The sequence below is a fragment of the Ipomoea triloba genome, chromosome 12, assembly GCF_003576645.1.
Source record: "Ipomoea triloba cultivar NCNSP0323 chromosome 12, ASM357664v1".
Lineage (NCBI taxonomy): Eukaryota > Viridiplantae > Streptophyta > Magnoliopsida > Solanales > Convolvulaceae > Ipomoea > Ipomoea triloba.
The window spans coordinates 8,236,537-8,257,325 of record NC_044927.1 but is presented as its reverse complement, the minus strand read 5'-3'; the positions used below and the strand labels follow the sequence as shown (position 1 = coordinate 8,257,325).

Below are 20,789 nucleotides of genomic sequence, written 5' to 3'. Positions count from 1 at the left end.
TGTTGAGTAAATTTAAAGAAAAATTACATTTTTCGTTCCTAAATTATAGGATAATTGTAGAATTCGTCCATAATTGCTAGTTATGTTCACTTTTCATCCCTAAGCTATTATTGGCGCTGCTCTTTTCGTCCTTTTATTAACAAAACATTAGGGACGGAATTTACAATTTTAGTATAGCTTAGAGATGAAAAATGAGCACAAAATGTTGATAAGAGGACAAAAAGTTCAACACTAATAATATCTTAAAAGTGAAAAGCGAGCACCATTAACACTTTTAAGGAATGAATTTTACAATTATCATATAATTTAGGGACAAAAAAATATAATTTTCCCTAAATATAATATACTCTTTGCTCCCAAACAAATACACTCTTAAGCCCACCTATAATGGACACCGGACAGAGTGCACTGTCAGTGATGGCTGATGAATTTTTTAGTTTAGATTCCAATTACATTGTACTCTAGTGCTCTCTCATTTTTTTGGTAATTCACTCAGAGAGAGAGAGAGAGAGAGAGAGAGAGAGTGGAGCGGAGGTGCGAGCAAATTATAAGAAATGTGGCGACAGTGCCGGAAACTGAGCGGCAGCTCTACTGCGAACTCGGAGCGAGCTTTGAAGGAGAAGAAATGGGACGCACTGGTGATCGGCGGTGGCCATAACGGCCTAACTGCTGCCGCCTACCTTGCTCGCTCCGGCCTCTCCGTCGCCGTCCTCGAGAGACGCCACATCATCGGCGGTGCTGCCGTCACCGAGGAGCTTGTTCCTGGCTTCAAATTCTCCCGTTGTAGCTACCTCCAAAGCCTCCTCCGCCCCTGCGTCATCAAGTTACTCTCCTTCCCTATCTCTATCTCAAACGCATATCATTCAACAATCGTACAGTATTGCTAAGACGATTGTTTAGAAATTTAATTTGATCAATTCCTGATTTTGTTGTTATGCTCTTGCTTTTACTGGAATACTAGAGAACTAGAGCTAAAGAGACATGGATTAAAGCTATTAAAGAGAAATCCATCATCGTTTACTCCCTGTCGTGATGGACGCTATCTCATGCTTGGTAGAGATAAACAGCATAACTATTCTGAAATTTCCAAGTTCTCAGAACGTGATGCCAAGGCTTTTACGAGGTTTGTTTTGTCTGAATTGATAGACTAGTGATAAATGTGTTTACGTGTGAAAACTGTTTTGAGATTATAAGGTGTAAATGTTCGGTTGCCATTTTGATTTTGATTGATGACGGGGTCATTCTAATGAGACATAATGCTAATGTATTTGTAGCTATAAGCTATTATGTGGAAAAGGTGTTTTATTCACCAGTGCTAATGGGCTATCTTTTATTTACTTTGTATATCTGTGTCTGAACAATTAGTTTTTTGTGCTCTGAACTTTCACTCATAAATAGGTATGAAAACCAACTAGACAAGTTCTGCAAATTTTTGGATCCACTTTTGGATTCTTCACCACCCGAAACTCTACAAGGAAATTCATCTTTTAATGCCCGACTGCATAATAAGTTAGAGAAATCAGCCTTTTGGTCTCACTGCCTACGAAGTGCACTCACATTGGGACAAAATGACTTACTGTAAGATTTCATAATCATTATCTGCTTTTGAGCTTTTCCTTTACATCAACTGCACATTTACTTGATTCATTATAAATTTTAACATTTTGCCCTTAACTTGGTTTAACTTAATATCAGGGAATTTATGGATCTTTTACTCTCTCCAGCATCAAAGGTTCTAAATAACTGGTTTGAGGTAACTACTTCCATAATGCATCTCTTTTTGCTCATAGGAACATATTGTAGTGTTTCACTTAAAAGTCAACTCTATTTAAATAAATGTTAGAAATTAGAAGGTTCATAGTGTGGCACCCACTAAAGATCTTCTGTGATCACCTAGGACACTTGCTCTAGGTTGAATATTGGTTTGTCCACATGGCTAATCTTTTCTTTTTGCTCTGTTGAATAATTTGTTCTGTTCTATACTAGAAATATATCATTGCTTCTTTAAGTGTTGGATTATTCTTATCAAGCAAACATTTTGATAATCTTAAAGAGTTTTAATTCCATTCTTTTCACTTTATGGTTTGCCCAAATATTTATATTCTGCAACACATTCTCTGAATGATGGCATCTCTTTAACTCGGTTCCACTTAATATTACAGACTGATGTTCTGAAATCAACTCTTGGAACTGATGCAGTGATAGGGACAACGGTAAACTATTTCACTATCCATCCTAGAACTATATGCACTGATGCACCAAGTCTAACCATTTATATTGTATAAGTTGCATTGATAGATTCTCTTATATCAAGGAGGCTACAGTTTTTCTCTTGGATTAAACTATTAAAGTCAATCAAAAAGTTTAGAAAATGGGGGATAGCAGGCCATTCAAGCTATTTTCTTCCGCTAATTAACTTAGATAAATAGGTTTCATCTTATCGCATCTATGCATAAAAGTCAATACTCTAGTTTATTGATTTTGGTATACAAACAAAAGAATGAAAGATCTAGTTTACCTCAAATATATTGTGGTGAGAAATAGTTCAAGTTATGCTCTTAGTTCTTTCTTTGGGTTCAATGAACTTGAACATAAGCAACCCTGTTTGCCTTCCTTTTGACCTGCAGTGTGATTGGAGATAACTTAAAATTTCAGTCTCACTATTGACATTAATTTCATTGACTTGTGCTGTTGTGCATGTCCTTGTTTGATACATGAAGGCACATTTTGTATTCTTGGCAAGGCTCTTGATTTGATAATGTGCGCTGAGCTAATGATTTTTTTTAAAGAAATCTTGACAGGATTGCTAATACAATCCTTGTTTGTAGTTTTATTTCTTCACATACTGGGTTAGATTTTATATGGCTTATATATGGTTATGAGACTTGTTTGATGTAGTTTTGTCAAATTCTTTTCAACATCACTTTTATTTTTCTTTTTTAAATTTTAAATCATAGGCAAGTGTACATACACCTGGAAGTGGATATGTCTTGCTACATCACGTGATGGGAGAAACTGATGGTGACCGTGGTATTTGGTCGTACGTATTTTTAGAGAAAAGACAACATAACTGCACATGATGGACATATAAAAGCTTTTTTACTTGCTTGGCTTTTAATTTTACTTTTGGATCTTATGTATTCAATAGGCCAAGACCATACAAACTTATTTATTAAATTTCATTTGCTTACTAAAAACATTAAAAAAAAAAAAACATTGGAAGTCTTTAGATATTTCACTACCATTTTTTTATACCTAATTATGGATTGATGCTTTTAGTATAAGCAAAGTGTGGTTTTTCATGTTGTCTGCTCTTACTTGATTAAAAAAATAGTTCACAATTATTGTGACTTGTAGGTACGTTGAAGGGGGAATGGGCTCAGTGTCTTTGGCCATTGCTAACGCTGCTAGGGAGGCTGGTGCAATTGTAGTGACTAGTGCAGAGGTATGTGCAAAACCATTGCTTTGTTCGGATACATCTCCTTTGATATCACTACAATGTTAAAATTTACATGTTTATTTAGTGCTTATTACTTGGCTCTTTAGAAATATACAAGAAAGATGTTGCTAAGATTTGAATTCCAGATGTTAGGTTGTAATACCTTAGTCGACTGTACTTGTGGTGGAAAATGTAGAGCCTCTTGTATTCAAGCCTATGCCCACCAATTTTAATGCTTTCAATAGATCTATGAATTGAAGTTCTTGCTTTTTTTGTCATGCAGGTCTCAGAGTTGATAATTGAGGACGGCGGTAGAGCTTCTGGGGTTAGTTTTATTTCATTTTATCCCTTTTCAATTATGTTTTCATACCTAGGATGAGCTTATGAATATGGATGGTATCATCTAGGTGTTGTTGGCTGATGGAACACCAGTGTATTCTTCAGTTGTCTTGTCAAATGCAACCCCTTACAAGACTTTCATGGTAAAGTTTTTCTAGCTTTCTGCAGAGTCAAGCAGTTTTTTGTCAATATCTTATTAGTTTAATATTCTTGCTAGTAAATCTTATAACATCATTGCAACTTTGTTGAAATTGATGAAATGGTTCATAGTGATGCTTTTCTCATTAAACAGGATCTTGTACCTAAAGATGTGCTTCCTGATGATTTCCTTCGTGCAATAAAGTTATCTGATTACAGTTCTGTAAGTTCACATCTATTTATTTTTTGCCTTGAATGAAAGATAATGCAAAACATTATCAGAAGGCGAAGAAGAAACTGAAGAGACTAACTTCTATAATTGGAAGTTTCACCCCCCCACACACACACCCTCTCCCTCTTTTTTTTTTTTCCCAAACAAGTTTACATCTTTACATGCAAGACATAGGAAATTAATCTAGAGGTTAATTCATGCTGAAAAGAGAGCACAATGTAGCCTTTTTCATTGTGAATATCTTGCTTCCTATTGAATTGTGTGCTCTATTTCAACCAAAAGTTTAAGCCCTTAGACTGTGGAGATTTGTTACTTTATCATCATCGTCAACATATCACCTTCCATGCACATGGAAATATGGACATGACCTATCTTGCTTCTTGTTGAAGTATGTGCTCCACCTACTCCAAAACTTTAACCCTTAGAGCGGGAGATTTGTTGCTGACTTACTGTCATCATCATCAACATATCAGCTCTCATGTACATGGAACTATTATGATGATAGAACATTGAAAGGAGACATCAACTTGTCATCATCCTCAATGCTTCTTATCATGGTGCTTTCTTATATTTGTTTCATCCTATCATTTCTTGTCATTCACCTACCTGTTAATGAGAATTGATTAATGGCGCAGGCAACTACCAAAATCAATTTGGCAATTGACAGACTCCCACAGTTCAAGTCCTGCAACTTAAGTCATCCTGATGCTGGGCCACAACATACTGGCTCCATTCACATTGGTTCCGAGTGGTACGATGCCATTCATTTTATCCATTTTCAGATTTATGTTCTCATGGTTTATTTGCAACTTATATCTCAAGTTTAGATTTAAAAATTATCATTAATTTTAAAATACAATGACAAACTACCACTATAAAATCTGTGCCTGAAAAAGGATTATAGTTTTACTCTAGTTCAAGTAACATTCTCCTGTTAGAGTTCATGCTATATCTAAAACATCATTGTGTAGTTGGCCAGTAGTCATTTTGATCAAAGTTAAGTTGGCTTGTGAACTTCGGTGCAGTTGTCACTGAACATAATGCCTGCCTTTTTCTTCACAAATATTAGTTCTTTAGCTAGCAATTGCTTTCTATGTTGTGTTATTTGTTAGAAAGTCTGCACTATTGGAAGCTTGGTCACAGCAGAGATCAGTGAGTTCCTTTTGCCACTAATAATTTGTCTCGAAGGCAGTTAAAAATGGAGTTGTTGTCACGATGGTCACATGGTTTAGTTGTTGATTTTTCTATTCTCTATTGCAGTACATAAATAGAATTTTTGTTATATATATTTTCATAGATGCCTTAGTCAATTATCTGTTAATGGTCATGTCAACAGTCAAATTAGGTCTGACCAGTTTATGTGTTTACGATAAAAAGCAGATCCACCAATTGGCTTGGCTGTTTTCTCTTTGCCTGGTTGATATTTTCAATTCCATTTCCTGGCATCACGTAAATCCTTTAACTTCTAGAACATCAATTAAAAAACCATTTTTATGGTTCTTCGTTTTCATTGTAGTTTTGAGGACATGGCTGCCGCTGCACAGGATGCTGAAAATGGAGTACCATCTCGAAGACCTATAATTGAAATGACAATCCCTTCTGTCCTTGATAAGACCATTTCTCCTCCTGGTGATTTTAGTTGTTTTCTTCAATGATAAATCAGTGAATAACTTTGTGTGTTACTTTCTTGGTGCACCAACCTTTTGCTTTTTCCAATATATTCTTTCTTCGTGATTTTGATTTAACTTTTGCATCTTCATTTGATGTATTGGATAAAATATTAGCATTTAGACTCTTCTTTCACTCAGAAAATGTATAGAATGCTTACAGTCCTCCCATTATACATCATGTCCATTTATTAATGCACATAACCAAACATGTAATGTTTAGTTCTTTAGGTGAGTTTTTCTCCAGCACCATTTTACCTAGTGGTTGCAATTTAGGTCATTTAGTATTTTGTGTTCATCCATCATTTAGATTTATCCTTAATTCATTTAATGGATTTGGACACTGCTGTTGTGTGGCTATCCTTTTCATGAATAGTTTTATTTGGCTTTGCTTTCTTTCTCTACAGGCATTGTGTGTGTTCTGCATACTGAAAATCTTCATTCCTCTTTCTAGGCAAGCATGTTGTTGGTTTGTTTATCCAGTACACACCGTACAAGCCATGTGATGGAAGCTGGGAAGATCCTACATACAGAGTAAGAAATTAAGAATGACACACATGCACACATTTGTATTTTGAGTGAATGATATCAATCTTAAAATTCTGTCTGCATTTACCATCCTTTTTTGCTATTAATTTTGAAGCTTGTAGAGTTAATTCTGAGCCTGCAAAAGTTTGTTGGCATGTTTGGGCCCATCTCTTATAATTTTGATGGCTTCATGGTTGAGTGTGAATCTTTTCTGCAGGAAGCATTTGCTCAGAGATGCTTTAGCCTAATAGATGAATATGCTCCTGGATTCAGCTCATCTGTTATTGGTTACGACATGTTGACTCCTCCAGATCTTGAAAGAGAAATTGGTCTGACAGGTATACTATGGTTATCTGAGTTCAGTAAATATCTTAAGGCATTTAGAGGAACGACGGGCTATGGGTGTGAAGATATGTCAAAACTTGAGTTGGAATGTGAAGTAGAATTACTTATTACTATATATTTCTTTGGGAATCAAAATCCTTTGATCCTTCACTGCAATTATGTTGATGGGTGTGATCTCCACTACTTGCTTCTATTTTGACATTGCATTCGCATCAAAATCCCTAGTTTTTGAGTAAAAAATAAATAAATTATATTCTAAAGGATTCTTTCACAGCTTCTTGTTGTCAAAACATGTCCTGGCATATGTCTGCATCTGATTTATAATTCACCATCGCGAGAATCTCAATTGGAATTTCAAGAATAATTGACTTAAATAAAACAACATAGATGGTACCATTTTATTAGTAAGGTGGTACTTGAATGCTGGTGTATTACTTAAAACTAGCATAACAAGCACATCGCGATTCTTGTCATCTACATTGTTATATGATATCTTGGTTTTACTTTGACAGGGGGGAATATCTTCCACGGTTCCATGGGATTAGATTCATTGTTTCTCATGAGACCAGTAAAAGGATGGTAAGATTAAACAGAGATTTCATAACTTGGTATTTTGGCACATTTGTTTGAAATGAAGGCTCAGCCACTGTTCTATTGGTGTTCATACACAGGTCAAACTATAGGACTCCACTGCAAGGTTTATATTTGTGCGGTAGTGGGGCACATCCTGGTGGAGGAGTAATGGGAGCCCCAGGACGCAATGCTGCACATGTGGTTATTCAAGACATTAAGAAACAGTAACTGATGCTAACCCTGAACCAAGTAAAAAAGAAAAAGAATTTCTGCACATGTGGTTATTCAAGACATTAAGAAACAGTAACTGATGCTAACCCTGAACCAAGTAAAAAAGAAAAAGAAACAGAAATTCTATTGATTCCCGATTTGAGCATTGAGGATCATACAATTCGTTTAAGCTTGGGGAGCACTGGGGTTCAGTTACCTCATCGGCTACAGGTAAGACTATTTGTGCTAAGAACAGCGTACTGCATTAGATTTCTTGAAGGTGTTGGAGTTGGCTAAGTCCATTTACTTTCTTCCCTTTTGTTTGTTGGGAGTGCTAAATGTTTTATCAGGATGTTTTTTATTTAAAAAATGCATTTCTAAATTTAAATTTTCCTTTTTATGCCCAGAAAATATTTGAAACACCATAGGTGTCTTCACCATGTATTAATTGTGTGAATCACATTCTGTCACATTATTAAAAGTAAGAGTAATGCTACTCGCCCCTTTAAAAATTTTTCTCTCATTTTTTTTTTTTGACAACAAAAAAGCATAGATTGATATTAACTAAGAAAAAAATGAACAAATACAGAGAGGGACATGGTCCCATGTTTGGGAGCCAGCAGCCATTTTTCTCTCTCTTTTTTTTTTTTTTGACAACAAAGAAGCATAGATTGATATTAACTAAGAAAAAAATGAACAAATACAGAGAGGGACATGGTCCCATGTTTGGGAGCCAGCAGCCTTAGCTGATGCATTGGCGATCTGGTTCGCTGATAATAGCTAAGAGTGGACCACCTTTTTTTCAATTAAATGTAAGAGTAATTGCAACAATATTTATTATTTAATGTTTTGGACCTATTTTTTTTCTGACGCAAGAATTGGATAATGAGGTTTTCAATATTTTGAGGGTGAAGTTTTATGAAAAAATAGAAGTTTTTTGAAAAAAAAAATCAATAAGCTAGCGTTTGTATTCATGCATGTATCCAATGGGCGCGTTTCAATAGTGCTTGTTGGGCTCTTCATAGAGCAGTTGTTATATCGTGGGATGCTATGGACCCGGGTCCACCTTGTTAGGTGACAGGTCTATGTTTACAAATTTAGAATTCTGTTCATAATTTTAAAATTTTACGTTTACAACTTTAAATTTTAATAGACAAAATTATATTATTTAATATTCACAATTTTTGAATTCTATATTCACAATTTTGTTATATAAATTCAAAAATTGTGTTATACTGTTGAACATAAAGTTTTGATACTGTTGAATATAGAGTTATGAAATTGTGAACATAATGTTATAAAATTGTGAACATAGAGTTATAATTGTGAACGTATAGGTATAAAATTGTAAACATGAAATTATGAAATTGTGAACATGAAGTTATAAAACTGTGAACATGGAGTTATGAAATTGTGAATCTAGAGTTATAAAATTGTGAACATGGAGTTATGAAATTATGAACATGGACTCGGGTCCACCTTCAGGGTGGACCTGGGTCCATGGCATAACAACTGATATCGTGGACCATGGTCCACAAAACTTTGTGGAATGGTCCAAAAACAACACCATTTTTTTTTACTTAAAGAAACGGTTGCCGGTCAAGTCTTAACGGAGCTCCGTAAATGAAACTACAGCTCATCTCAAATGATAATGCCTCATATTTGTTTTTATATTATCAAATGAAACTGTAGTTATATCAAAATGAAACTGCAGCTGTGTTGAAAGGAAACTGCAATGTATATAAAATGAAACTGAATAACAATTTCACATATTTGAGTGTATATTATCCAATGAAACTGTAGTTATATCGAAATAATATTGTAGTTATGTTGAAAGGAAATTGTAGTGTATTATAAAAGAAACTGTAGTTGTATTGAAAGAAAACTGAATAACAGTTTCACATATTTGAGTGTATATTGTCCAATGAAACTGTAGTTATGTTGAAAGGAAACTGCAATGTATTATAAAAGAAACTATAGTTGTGTTGAAAGAAAACTGAATAACAGTTTCACATATTTGAGTGTATAATGTCGAATGAACCTATAGTTATATCGAAAAGAAACTGCAGTTATGTTGAAAGGAACTGCAGTGTATATAAAATGAAATTGAATATATTATACACACAGAGTTAACGACGCAGAACAGAGCCGTTTCTTTTCATTAGTCAAAACGACGTCATTTTGATGCATGGACTACCATGCATTGTGGATCGCGTACCACAGTAAAATTTGTGTCAGTCGTTATACGGTGGACCATGGTCCATAATGCATTGTGGACCATGGTCATGAAACAACGTCATTGTGGACCATGGTCACAAAACGACGTCGTTTCATTAAGTAGATGAAACGGTTACCGTAAGTCGTAACGGAGCTCTGTAAAGGATACTACTGTTCATCTCAAAAGATACTGGTTCACATTTGTTTTTATATTATCAAATGAAACTGTATAGTTATATCAAAATGAAACTGTAGTTGTGTTGAGAAAAAACTGCAGTGTATATAAAATGATAATGAATAACAGTTTCACATTTTTGAGTGTTTATTGTTCAATGAAACTGTAGTTATATCGAAATGATATTGTAGTTGGTGTTGAAAGGAAACTGAATAAGATTTTCATATATTTGAGTGTATAATCTCGAATGAAACTACAGTTATATCGAAAAGGAACTGCAGTTGTGTTGAAAGGTAACTGCAGTTGTGTTAAAATGTATCTGCAGTGTATATAAGTTGAAAGTGAACAGCGCGTAATGAAGACCGTTTATTTTCATTAATCAAAATGATAGTGGTTTTGATACATGGTCGACAGTAAAATTTGCGCGCATTCTGGATGCATAAACAAATTTTTTTCTAATATTTTTTTCCCTCTCCGCACGATTCACGTGACAAAAAACTCTGCAAAAATTGGTACCTATAGGGGATGCTCTAACAATGTGGGACCATACTTATCCACAAACACATTTTGAATAGCGACGTGGCGATTCCTTATCCAGTTTTAATATGCTCTGATCTGGATTGGATATCTGATATCTCGTATATGTTTGTGTGATCAGTACAAAACCAAATTTTGTTTCAACAAATTAAAACAATCTACAAAGAAAGAAAGAAAGTAGTATCAGAATTGAATGGCAGCCATGGCGTCTCTACACACAATAATGTTCACTAACTCAGGCAAGAAACCAGCTGCATCGCTGCCATGCTCAAGACATTCACTAACTCAGGCAAAATTCCTCCTGGGCACTCCCAGGAACGTCGTTACTCCGACCCCCAAGATAGCCAAGACGCCGAGGTCATTGACGGTGGTCGCCGCCGTCGGAGATGTATCGGATGCCGGAACCACCTACTTGATTGCCGGTGCCGCCGCCGTCGCGTTGGTCGGGACTGCTTTCCCTATCTTCTTCTCCCGCAAGGACACGTACGCCTACTTTTTCCTTATTTCATTTTAAATTTATTTTATTAACACACTCCATATATACTCAATGATCATTATTGTGTAAACAATGGTTCATAGTTCATACAACTGTGTGAATTATATTATCAAATAATATGCATTTAGTATATAAATAATGTACTTTTAATATCTTAAAAAGGTACATTGTATTCAGGAAAAATAATTTATTTGAGACTAAAAGTAAATTATTTTATATAATGTAAATTTAGTACACAAATAATATATTTTTAATATAATAAAAATATATTTTTTATTGTTGTGCACACAATAATTTACCATATACACTACCGTATTTGCCAGTGAAAATATTTCAACAGTGGCCCAATTTGTGATTGAATCAATAATTATAACATGAACCCGAATCCACCTTGTAAGGTGGACTCATCACAATTTATATACTGAATGTTAACAGTTTACCTATTGTGAACATTCAATATGTAAATTGTTAACATTCAGTATATATAAATTATGAGCATTCAGTATGTAAATTATGTATTTAGACTTAGATTCAAATAATAATTTGTCGTGATTCATTGTTATACTGTGAATCATGATTCACATAGCTGTGTAGATCATGGTGATACAACACATATATGTATATAGTTGAATGAAATTATAGTAGATTAAAATTATACTCTAGTACTATTTTAGTAATTAAAGGGAGATTATGTGCTGAATGTAATAGGTGCCCGGAATGTGACGGGGCGGGTTTCGTGAGGAAAGCAGGGGCGACATTGAGGGCCAATGCTGCTAGGAAAGACCAGACTCAAATTGTATGCGCTCGCTGCAATGGTCTTGGCAAGCTCAATCAAATTGACAAATAGACCCAATACATATCTTGGATCGAGGCAAATTTTTCTGTGGATCATGAATAAAAGGTACTCCGTATATTTTTAATATAGTAAACGTACATTATTTATATATTGAATGTACATTATTTGTTATTATACAAAGTCAAATAATGTATTTTCAATATACAAATAATTTGTCGTTTGTATATTAAAAATGTACTTTTTATTTATAATCCATACAGTTGTATGGATGATCCATTGAACAATGATTAATATCTTGGGGGTATGTTCTTTCACCGCTACACTTACGTACTATTTCATTTGTAACTTTTAATGTATTCTGATGATCAAAACCTTGGTCAAGTGTATATTGTAATAATATTAATAAAAAGGGAGCTTTTATGGTGATATATGGTACTATGCCATGTTCTTCAATATTTAATATTTAAGTCCAATATATGTGCAATTATCAGGGGTATCAACTACAATTATGAATTTATGTGTATAGAGAGGAGTAGCACAGGTTTGATTTTTGTTGCATAAAAACTAGTACTTTTTGTTTTAATTACCGTCTATTGACTTAACCTTCCACTGAGGCTTGAACCCACTCATGGTTATATCCTTAATTTATGTCCGTTTTTTGTTTGTTAATAAATGTATACATTTTACTTTAAATGTTGTACATTTTATTTATTTATTGGACAAAATTGTCCTTACTACATTTTTGTTAGACAAAACTACCCTTCCCTTACACCGTTATAATTGAATCATGTGCTCCATCCCGCGGAGTTTCGAACCCATGACCTTTTGCATGGCTCTGATATCAAATTGAATCATGTGCTCCATCCAACTAAAAGCCTAAGCTGATAGTTGGGCTGCACGTTTATGTTTATATTATATTTATGCTCACAGTTATAACTCCGTTACTATTTAATTCTAACATTGATTACTTCATATTATTACCATATACCTATATCCATCATATCTTTTTCTTATTCTTTAATTATCATTTTATTAAAATCATTACATAACTAATTTAATTAATTGTTGATTATATTTTAATTAAATTTATTTGTGTGTGTGGGTGTGTACCATTATATGTGGGTACTAGGTTAGTATTATAGATATTATATTTATTTATTATAAAAACAGTATAAATTTTATCAAAATTATTTACATTATAATTAAAAAAATATATAAATAAATTCTTTCTCCTTTTTTTTTTTTTTTCCTATAGTTGTCAAATAAGATGATTAAAATGTACTGCTTTAAAGAATTGTGAAATATTATTTTAAGAGATAATTACACGTACTTGTGGTCCTGTGATTATTAGGGTCTTATTAATATGAGTACGCGATTTTAAAAACTAACAATTTAGTTTCGTAACTATGCAATTTTTAACACATTAGATCCACCTGACCAAATTATCGGTCAAATGTCGCTGAAAAAATGTAAACCATTTTTAATTATTTAATCATGGGACAAATCAATCATTTCAAGTCACTTTCTTCTTCCTTCCTTCACCTGCGCGACCGAAATTGCAGCCAGACGCACCTGGACAGCCTTTGTTCTCGTCAGCACTTGTTCTCGGCGTCACTTATTTAATCATGGGAGCAAACCATTGTTCTCGTCGTCACTTTTCACGGCCCCAGCGAGATGCACCTGGACAGCCTGGTCGACCAGGCGCTATTCGGCGACGGATCCCACTAGCACTGAGAACCCGCAATGAAGATGGACTAAATCCTCAACATGTTCATGTCGAGAGGCTTTTCGATTAAGGAAACGGTGGCCTTCTCTGGCACAGGATTCTTGCACTGCAAAGAGTTCAACTCCAAGATCTACATGATAGTGTGTAATTCCGGCTAGCAGGGGAAGGAAGGAAAAGGAAGTGACTTCAAATGACCAGTTTTCCCCTTGATTAAATAATTAAAAATTGGTTTATATTTGTCCGGCGACATTTGGCTGGGTGGACCTAATGTGTAAAAATTGCATAGTTACGGGACTAAATTGTTAAGTTTTTAAAGTCGCGTACTCAAATTAACAAGATCCCAATAGTCACAAGACCAAAAGTGCAATTAACTCTTATTTTAACTATAAATGTAGCTTAAAATACATTTTTTATTTTTTTAGATTGGATTAACGAGGTAAACCCCACTCCTCACTATAGCTTAAACTACATTTTGATTAACAATATAGAGGTTTTAATTATTTCTAGCTTAAAATACATTTTGATTATACTAATAAATATACATTTTTAATACATTGAATATTCATTTTTTGAAAATATATTATTTGATATATTACCGAATAATGTACCTTCAGTATATTAAAAATGTAAATTTATTAATAGTTCAAAATATAATTTGCCCCAAACTTACATTCGCTCAACTTATGAAAATTGAAATTTGTAGACTTATGAAAGAGAGATCTTACATGATGAAAATCCTTCAAAGAAAGGAAAGTCTATTGCATTTGTTGAATTGAAAAAACAAGGCTTTGGATCATATCCAAAATATACAAAGGATGATACTCTAGCGTTTTTGGGCATCATATCCAAGGATGATAACTCTAAAGATCCTTAAGAATATTAATAATTCAAGTATTACTAAGCCTTGTAGTTGTCGTCAAAAGTCGATATGTCCGAGTGGTTAAGGAGACAGACTTGAAATCTGTTGGGCTTCGCCCGCGCAGGTTCGAACCCTGCTGTCGACGTTTTCTGAAATCCAAGAAATATAATACGAAGTACATCACTAACAAATATTATTAATGTATTTTAAATTCACTAACAAATTATATTAATATTATTAATGTATTTTAAATTTACTTGCTGTCGACGTTTTCTGAAACCCAAGAAATATAATACGGAGTACATCACTAACAAATATTATTAATGTATTTGCAAAAAAAGAACAAATATTATTATTGTATTTTAAATTCACTAACAAATTATATTAATATTATTAATGTATTTTAAATTCACTAACAAATTATATTAATATTATTATTGTATTTTAAATTTACTTCAAAATTATTTTGGTTTCCAAGTGTACTAAATATTACTAGTTGAAATAAATATTACGAATGAGTTAATACTACATGTGGTAGATCTGACAATTCGTTTATACGGGTAGACACGATAAAAACATGAACACGGTAAGGTTAAACACGGACACGACACATTAAGGTTAACGGGTTCAAATTTTTAACACGAACACGATTTGTTAACGGGTTAAGCGGGTTGACACGATAGACACGCTTTGTTAACAGGTTTCTCTTCGTGTCGACATGATATGACATGAAACGCGTTTAAACCCGCTAAACCTATTAATATATTTAAAAAACTAAAATTCAAAGTTAAGTTATATAAAAAAGAAATAAAATCTACAATTCAATCCATCAAACAAACTAAAAAAAATATTTAATTTATAACATTTATACAATGATAAAAATAACATCAAAAACTCATAATTAAAGAAGTTCATACTAGTTTTTAGAATAAAATTGAAAATAATAAAAATTCAAATTTCATATTAATAAAAATAAATATATAACGTTGGCTCCCGACAGGAATCGCCATTATATGTATGACCGCATTGACGACTTAGTCATCAGTTATAACCGTATCCATTTTTAACCCCCTAGTTTTGAGCGAAGTGGCGAGTTTGATCCCTAATATTAGGGATCCATCTCAACCGCATGGAAAACTCAAAAGCCCTTTAATGTTGGAGGAGTACAGTAAAGTAGGAAATTCACAGTTTATTTTCATTCTTATTTAGGAAGCAAAAATTAGACTCAGCACAAACAACATAACACTTAATCATTGTTTTCAAGTGTGCGAAATACACTATCCTAAAAGATTATGAGTTCCCTTACTAAGCAACTAGGATGATCAAACCACAACTTTTGAGATACAAGGAGTCAGGTTATTTTTATGCACGAGAAATTCACCAAGGGAGTAAGTTGAGATTTTGTGTGTAAAAATTCTTTTGTAAACTCTGCAATAACTTAGTCAAGAATCATATGTTATGTGGGTGGATATCCCTGAATAAATGAGAATAATAATAATAATAATCCTTACAGAAAAAGATTATTATTTCTGGAAAAACAAGCAGGACGAAGGTGGATGATTTTAGGGGTAGGTTACAAGTACGGGTCGAGTTGCACTCTCTCCTTAAAACCTTATTACCACTTCTCCTTGTAGGGGCCTATGTCCTGGCCTAATTAAGGCCTAGCTCGTTTAGGAAAAAGGTCAGGTTTGAATCAATTTCAAAACCTATCAAACTAAACAAACCAGACCTATGTATACTAGGCTCGGCCTTCAAGCCTACACGCCATACATACATACATACATACATACATACATACATACATATATATATATATATATTGCCCGTAAGGGCAGCCTGAGTGGCAAGACCAAGACGCTCGTGGCCGTGAGGTCCTGAGTTCGAAACCGTCTGCCACCCGGGTTTGAGCCGGTCAGCCATGGGCAACCTAGGCTGGTTAACCTCCTTGTGGTCCTTTGCCGGCTAGGATCACAGGGCGAGGGTTTACTCACATACTCGGAAGAGGAGTGGGGTTTGCCTCGATAAACCCAATATATATATATATATAGAATGGTTCAGGTTAAATCTTCACGTGCGGTTGTACTGATGCATCTTAAGCTTCTAATTTACGTTTTATTCTGAGAAGCATAGACCGTAACGTTCCCTCCCTTTAAAAGGCATCTATTAGCTTATCAAATCCCTCTTAGTCTATTGGTCTGAGTCTCCTCCATTCTGTTGCCACACCAGGGTTTGAGTCCTTTTGGTAATATATTTAGTTTTGCTATATTTGTTAGTATTTATTATTTATGTATGTGTTAGTTGTGCCGTCGTTTTGGACCAGTATCTCAGGCATTGTACGTATTCTTTATTTAGTTTTGCTATATTTGTTAGTATTTATTATTTATGTATGTGTTATTTGTGCCGTCGTTTTGGACTAGTATCTCAGACATTGTACTTATTCTTTTGGGCCTAGCGCCCCAAGCTGATAATACTGCTATTTTCCTACTCCCCCGTTCTGTACCTCTATACCCGGTTTATGGTGTATCCGGTCCTAATAAAACCACTAAGTTATAAATAATGAATTGTTTAAAATTTCCCCTAACTAATATGTATTTGCCATTGGCGTAAAACTGTAAAAGATGCATCATTTTTGTTGGCTAATGAAATTACTGACTCAATTTATTCTTGGCTTTGAATACCTCAAAGTACAACATATCTTTCTCATTACATATAGTCGTTGTAAATTAAATATGGTATAACCCCACACACAAATTAAATCTTCTCTTTATTATCATATCCCACATATATTAGTTGTGTTTAGCAGTTAGGATCCTTAATCCAAACGCTGCTTCAAAGACCATAGACTGAGCCTCCACCATCTACAGAAATAATCTGACCAGTCACAAAAGAAGCTGCTGGGAAGCAGAGGAATGCCACCGCAGCTGAAGCTTCTTTAGGCTCTACAAGCCGGTGTTGCAGTGTTCGTCGGATCAAAGCTTCTATTACTGCACCAAATTCTCCCTGTTTTTGTAGTAAAACTAGATAAAATCAGGATACGGTTCATATTATAAATATATTAATAATTGGATTTTTTTTTAGAAAAAAAACTAAGATTAAAAGAATGAAATTTACTCTTGATGACTCGGTGAGAGAGGTTCTCATGAGCCAGGGAGCAACTGCATTGACACGAATGTTATCATTTGCCCACTCGCAAGCTAAGTTCTTTACAAGTGAATTAATAGCCCCTAAGAGAGTAAAAAGAAAAGGAAAGCTTTTAGTTCATTCAATTCATCTGCAAATGGCAAGTTTGATAATATTAACAATATAAGATCATAACTTAAAGCCCTTAATACCTTTGGTTGAAGCATAGATAGTGTGAAAAGGAGCATAAACAAAACTAGAACATGAAGAGATGAAGACAATGCTTCCATTTCCTGTGGCCTTCAACAATGGGTGTGCAAGTTGGCAAAGGTTCAAAGAAGCCTCAAGGTTTGTGCCAATAGTATTAGAGAAATCTTGGCCATCTGATTTTAAAGTTTCCTTTGGTACAAGTCTAGCCACATTGTTTACCTATGGTAAAAATAACGTAACTCAATTAAATTAGTTTAACTAAACTCTACTATATCTATTGATATGAAACCAAAATCAATTTTTTTTTTTAAATTATCATTACTTGTTTCTTACCAAAATGGTGAGCTTTCCCTCGAACTGTTTGTTGACTAATTGGATTAGATTTTCACGTTCAGATGGTTGTAATATGTCACATGCAGAACCAAAAACATTATATCCCTTGCCTTTCCAATTTTGCAGACACTCGTCAAGCTCCTTCTCGGTACGTGAACATGTGTAAACAATTGCACCAAGACTTGCCAGTTCTTCCACTATTGCATGCCTAATATGGATAGAGCAAGAAAAAGATATAACGCTTGCGATAATATTATAAAAAGAATCTACACAAATGGAGAAGGGGATTAATCATATTTGAATCGAAAGAAATTACCCTAGGCCACGAGTTCCACCCGTAACTAGAGCAGTCATGCCATGAAGAGACCACCTTCCAGCCATTGTTACGTTGATTCTTGTTTGCTAACTCACTTAGCTTAGCTTAGCTTGCTCTTAGTACTGCTTTGCAAATGCATGTTGTGTAACCAATATTTATATACATAAATTGTGCTAGGTAACTAAAATCTGGTTGGCTGCTAGATGTATATAATATTCCAATTTGGTTTACCACGTGATTAGTAATTATTTATTATATTTCAACTTAATTGGCTGGCCAAATGTTTATTGAATTGTATGACAATTTCATTGGCCGGCAATCTGTTCATGTCTGTTCCCACTTCCCATGCATTTCTCATGTTCTGATAATCACATTCTACATTTTCTAAAATCTCATGCAATGATAATATTAGATGCACACAATTAGACACACAACGTGCATTACTTATGTTAATGTAAGATTATTTAAGCAGCATCGACAACTCACTTGATCACATGAGTGAAGTTTAGAAACAATGATCTCGAGATCGAGTTTCACCAACGACAGTGTGTTGTGAGAGTAACCTCTCAAAGTGAAAGGTAGTTGAATTACCATGATTTTCATTCTCAGATGAGTTGGAGGCTCTCAGAGTTGAGGAATATAAAATCATTTATACCCAACGCATAACAAAAATTGTGAAATTTTTGGTAATCACGTATAGGGCTGCAAATGAGCCAAGCAGCTAGCGATCGACTCGCGAGCTGCTCAGTCAAAGCTCGACTTGAGCTCGAGCCAGCTCGATTTATTATCGAGTCGAGCTCGAGCTCATTTGTTATAGGCTCGTGGCTCGTCGAGCTGCTCGCGAGCCATTAATAATATATATATATATTAATTGTACTTTTGAAAGTTTTAAAATTTTTATTATTTATGTATAGATAAAATGGTATTTATTATTAATTGTATGACGAACTCAAACTGGTGAAATTCGAGCCTGATCGAGTTCGAAATCGAGCTCGAACAATCGAGTTGCTCGAGCCGAGTTTGAGCTGCTCTATAATTGTTGAGCTCAAGCTCGAGCAGCACATTTCTTAACGAGCTCGAGCTCGAGCCACCCTAGGCTCGAGCTCAGCTCGGCTCATTTGCACTCCTGATCACGTATGAATTTATGTATAAAATTTCGTATGCATATAAAACTTTTCCAATTCTAAATTAAAACTAATGCCCGTGTACAGGTGTGAACTATAATTATTTAGTATATTTTTAGTCAACTTTACACTAGACAGGTGGAATAATATCTTCACTAACAAACAGAGTTTTGCCCACATAGAGTTAGGTATCTCATTTATTGATTTTGTTTCAAGTTAAAAATACGAGATTGCTGAATATAATATTCGATGTTTCAATTAATCTAATTGTGAAATTATTTTATAAGGAGCTAAGCCAGCCACTCATCAAATCACATTACTCACATGGTGTAATAGAAAATTGTTACGTTACGTTGTACTTTGATCTCTGAATTATATCCATATTAACGATTGATTCAGTCATTAGTTATAATCGTACCTATTTTTAACACCTCAATTTTGAATGAAGTGGCGAGTTTAGTCCCTAATATTAAGGATCCATCTCAACCTGATGGAAAACTCAAAAGCCCTTTAATATTGGAGGAGTAAAGTAAGAAATTCACAACTTATTTTCATTCTTATATTGAAATCAATTTCGTAACATTATTTTCTACTTTCCAGCCTCCAATTTGGTTTTTTAAGTCTAAAAACATTTCAATAACCCTCGATCATATAACTTGTTAAGAACTTGGGTCTCGTATATAAAACTTGAGCCTCGGTACAAATAAGGGAACACTTGATCACCGTTTTCAAACGCGTGAAATACACTATTCTAAAAGATTATGATTTTCTTTACTAAGCAACTAGAGGGATCAAACCAGTACTTTTGAGATACAAGAAGATGTCAAATTTCTCTGGTTGTTTTTATGAGAAATTCACTAAGGGAGTAACTTGAGATTTTTAGTGTGTAAAAATTGTTTTGTAAACTTTGCAATAACATAGTCAAGAATCAAATATTATTTTTAATTTATTTTAATAATTTAACATAAAATAGAAAAAGAAACAAAAACAAAACCCTCGTCTTCATAGCCAGAGACGAAGACTGGATGGGGTGGAGTTCATTTTTTTGTTTGGTTTTATTTTATTATAAAATAAATAAAAAAATAATATACGACAATAAGAGAGAGAGAGAGAGAGCGCGAGAGGAGAGGAGTTTGTTCAACAAATGCAAGTTTATTTTTTTTTGTGGGGCGACTCGAAAACAAAAAAAAAAAAAAAAAAAAACTGTGAGCGGGCGCATAAACTATTGATAAGTGCTTATTTGTTTATATTTGTCCCCCTTTCACTAATCTATTTTGTTTATAGAGCATTTCAAATTTCATCAGATTAGGACTAAATTGTGTTATTTTGCAATGAGTTTGGTTTGAAAAGCTTTGGAAGCATAGATGAGTATGTTCATGCATTTGGGGGGGGGGGGGGGGGGGGGGGGG

The 20,789-nt window shown here is 34.2% G+C and overlaps 3 protein-coding genes and 1 non-coding gene across 5 annotated transcripts; 3 read left to right on the top strand and 1 right to left on the bottom strand.

Annotated features, from left to right (window-relative positions):
- The first annotated feature begins 417 nt into the window (after nucleotides 1-417).
- Nucleotides 418-7,869, top strand: LOC115998028 (pyridine nucleotide-disulfide oxidoreductase domain-containing protein 2). Of its 2 annotated transcripts, XM_031237474.1 has the most exons (17): nucleotides 418-823; nucleotides 962-1,123; nucleotides 1,399-1,578; nucleotides 1,696-1,753; nucleotides 2,163-2,213; nucleotides 2,958-3,040; nucleotides 3,358-3,445; nucleotides 3,723-3,764; nucleotides 3,847-3,921; nucleotides 4,071-4,139; nucleotides 4,784-4,899; nucleotides 5,665-5,777; nucleotides 6,270-6,349; nucleotides 6,561-6,681; nucleotides 7,201-7,267; nucleotides 7,360-7,457; nucleotides 7,537-7,869. In XM_031237474.1, the coding sequence occupies exons 1-17, from the start codon at nucleotides 555-557 to the stop codon at nucleotides 7,566-7,568; spliced, it is 1,704 nt and encodes a 567-aa protein (XP_031093334.1). In that variant the 5' UTR covers nucleotides 418-554; the 3' UTR covers nucleotides 7,569-7,869. The 2 variants fall into 2 exon arrangements, with proteins under 2 accessions (XP_031093334.1, XP_031093333.1); XM_031237473.1 differs by having other exon boundaries at nucleotides 419-823; nucleotides 7,360-7,869.
- Nucleotides 7,870-10,518: 2,649 nt separating this feature from the next.
- LOC115998461 lies at nucleotides 10,519-12,120 on the top strand. The gene is made up of 2 exons (XM_031238044.1): nucleotides 10,519-10,883; nucleotides 11,605-12,120. Exons 1-2 carry the CDS (start codon nucleotides 10,594-10,596, stop codon nucleotides 11,741-11,743), a joined length of 429 nt encoding a protein of 142 aa, XP_031093904.1. The 5' UTR covers nucleotides 10,519-10,593; the 3' UTR covers nucleotides 11,744-12,120.
- Nucleotides 12,121-14,340: 2,220 nt separating this feature from the next.
- TRNAS-UGA lies at nucleotides 14,341-14,422 on the top strand. The gene has a single exon. It is a non-coding gene; the product is annotated as a tRNA-Ser (tRNA).
- A 2,684-nt stretch (nucleotides 14,423-17,106) lies between these two features.
- LOC115998320 (tropinone reductase homolog) lies at nucleotides 17,107-18,375 on the bottom strand. The gene is made up of 5 exons (XM_031237859.1): nucleotides 18,257-18,375; nucleotides 17,941-18,148; nucleotides 17,610-17,826; nucleotides 17,389-17,501; nucleotides 17,107-17,277 (listed from the first exon to the last, which is right to left on the bottom strand). The coding sequence occupies exons 1-5, from the start codon at nucleotides 18,319-18,321 to the stop codon at nucleotides 17,107-17,109; spliced, it is 774 nt and encodes a 257-aa protein (XP_031093719.1). The 5' UTR covers nucleotides 18,322-18,375.
- Between the last annotated feature and the right edge of the window lie 2,414 nt (nucleotides 18,376-20,789).

Excerpts from the sequence above, each read along its gene's own strand:
- LOC115998028 (XM_031237474.1), top strand. The coding sequence starts at position 555 with ATGTGGCGACAGTGCCGGAAACTGAGCGGCAGCTCTACTGCGAACTCG. Across the intron at positions 3,041-3,357 it reads GGTGACCGTGGTATTTGGTC|GTACGTTGAAGGGGGAATGG; the intron begins GTACGTATTTTT and ends TGTGACTTGTAG. Across the intron at positions 6,350-6,560 it reads GGGAAGATCCTACATACAGA|GAAGCATTTGCTCAGAGATG; the intron begins GTAAGAAATTAA and ends TCTTTTCTGCAG.
- LOC115998461 (XM_031238044.1), top strand. The coding sequence starts at position 10,594 with ATGGCAGCCATGGCGTCTCTACACACAATAATGTTCACTAACTCAGGC. Across the intron at positions 10,884-11,604 it reads TTCTTCTCCCGCAAGGACAC|GTGCCCGGAATGTGACGGGG; the intron begins GTACGCCTACTT and ends TGAATGTAATAG.
- LOC115998320 (XM_031237859.1), bottom strand. The coding sequence starts at position 18,321 with ATGGCTGGAAGGTGGTCTCTTCATGGCATGACTGCTCTAGTTACGGGT. Across the intron at positions 17,827-17,940 it reads AGGGAAAGCTCACCATTTTG|GTAAACAATGTGGCTAGACT; the intron begins GTAAGAAACAAG and ends TTTTTACCATAG. Across the intron at positions 17,502-17,609 it reads TATCTATGCTTCAACCAAAG|GGGCTATTAATTCACTTGTA; the intron begins GTATTAAGGGCT and ends TTACTCTCTTAG.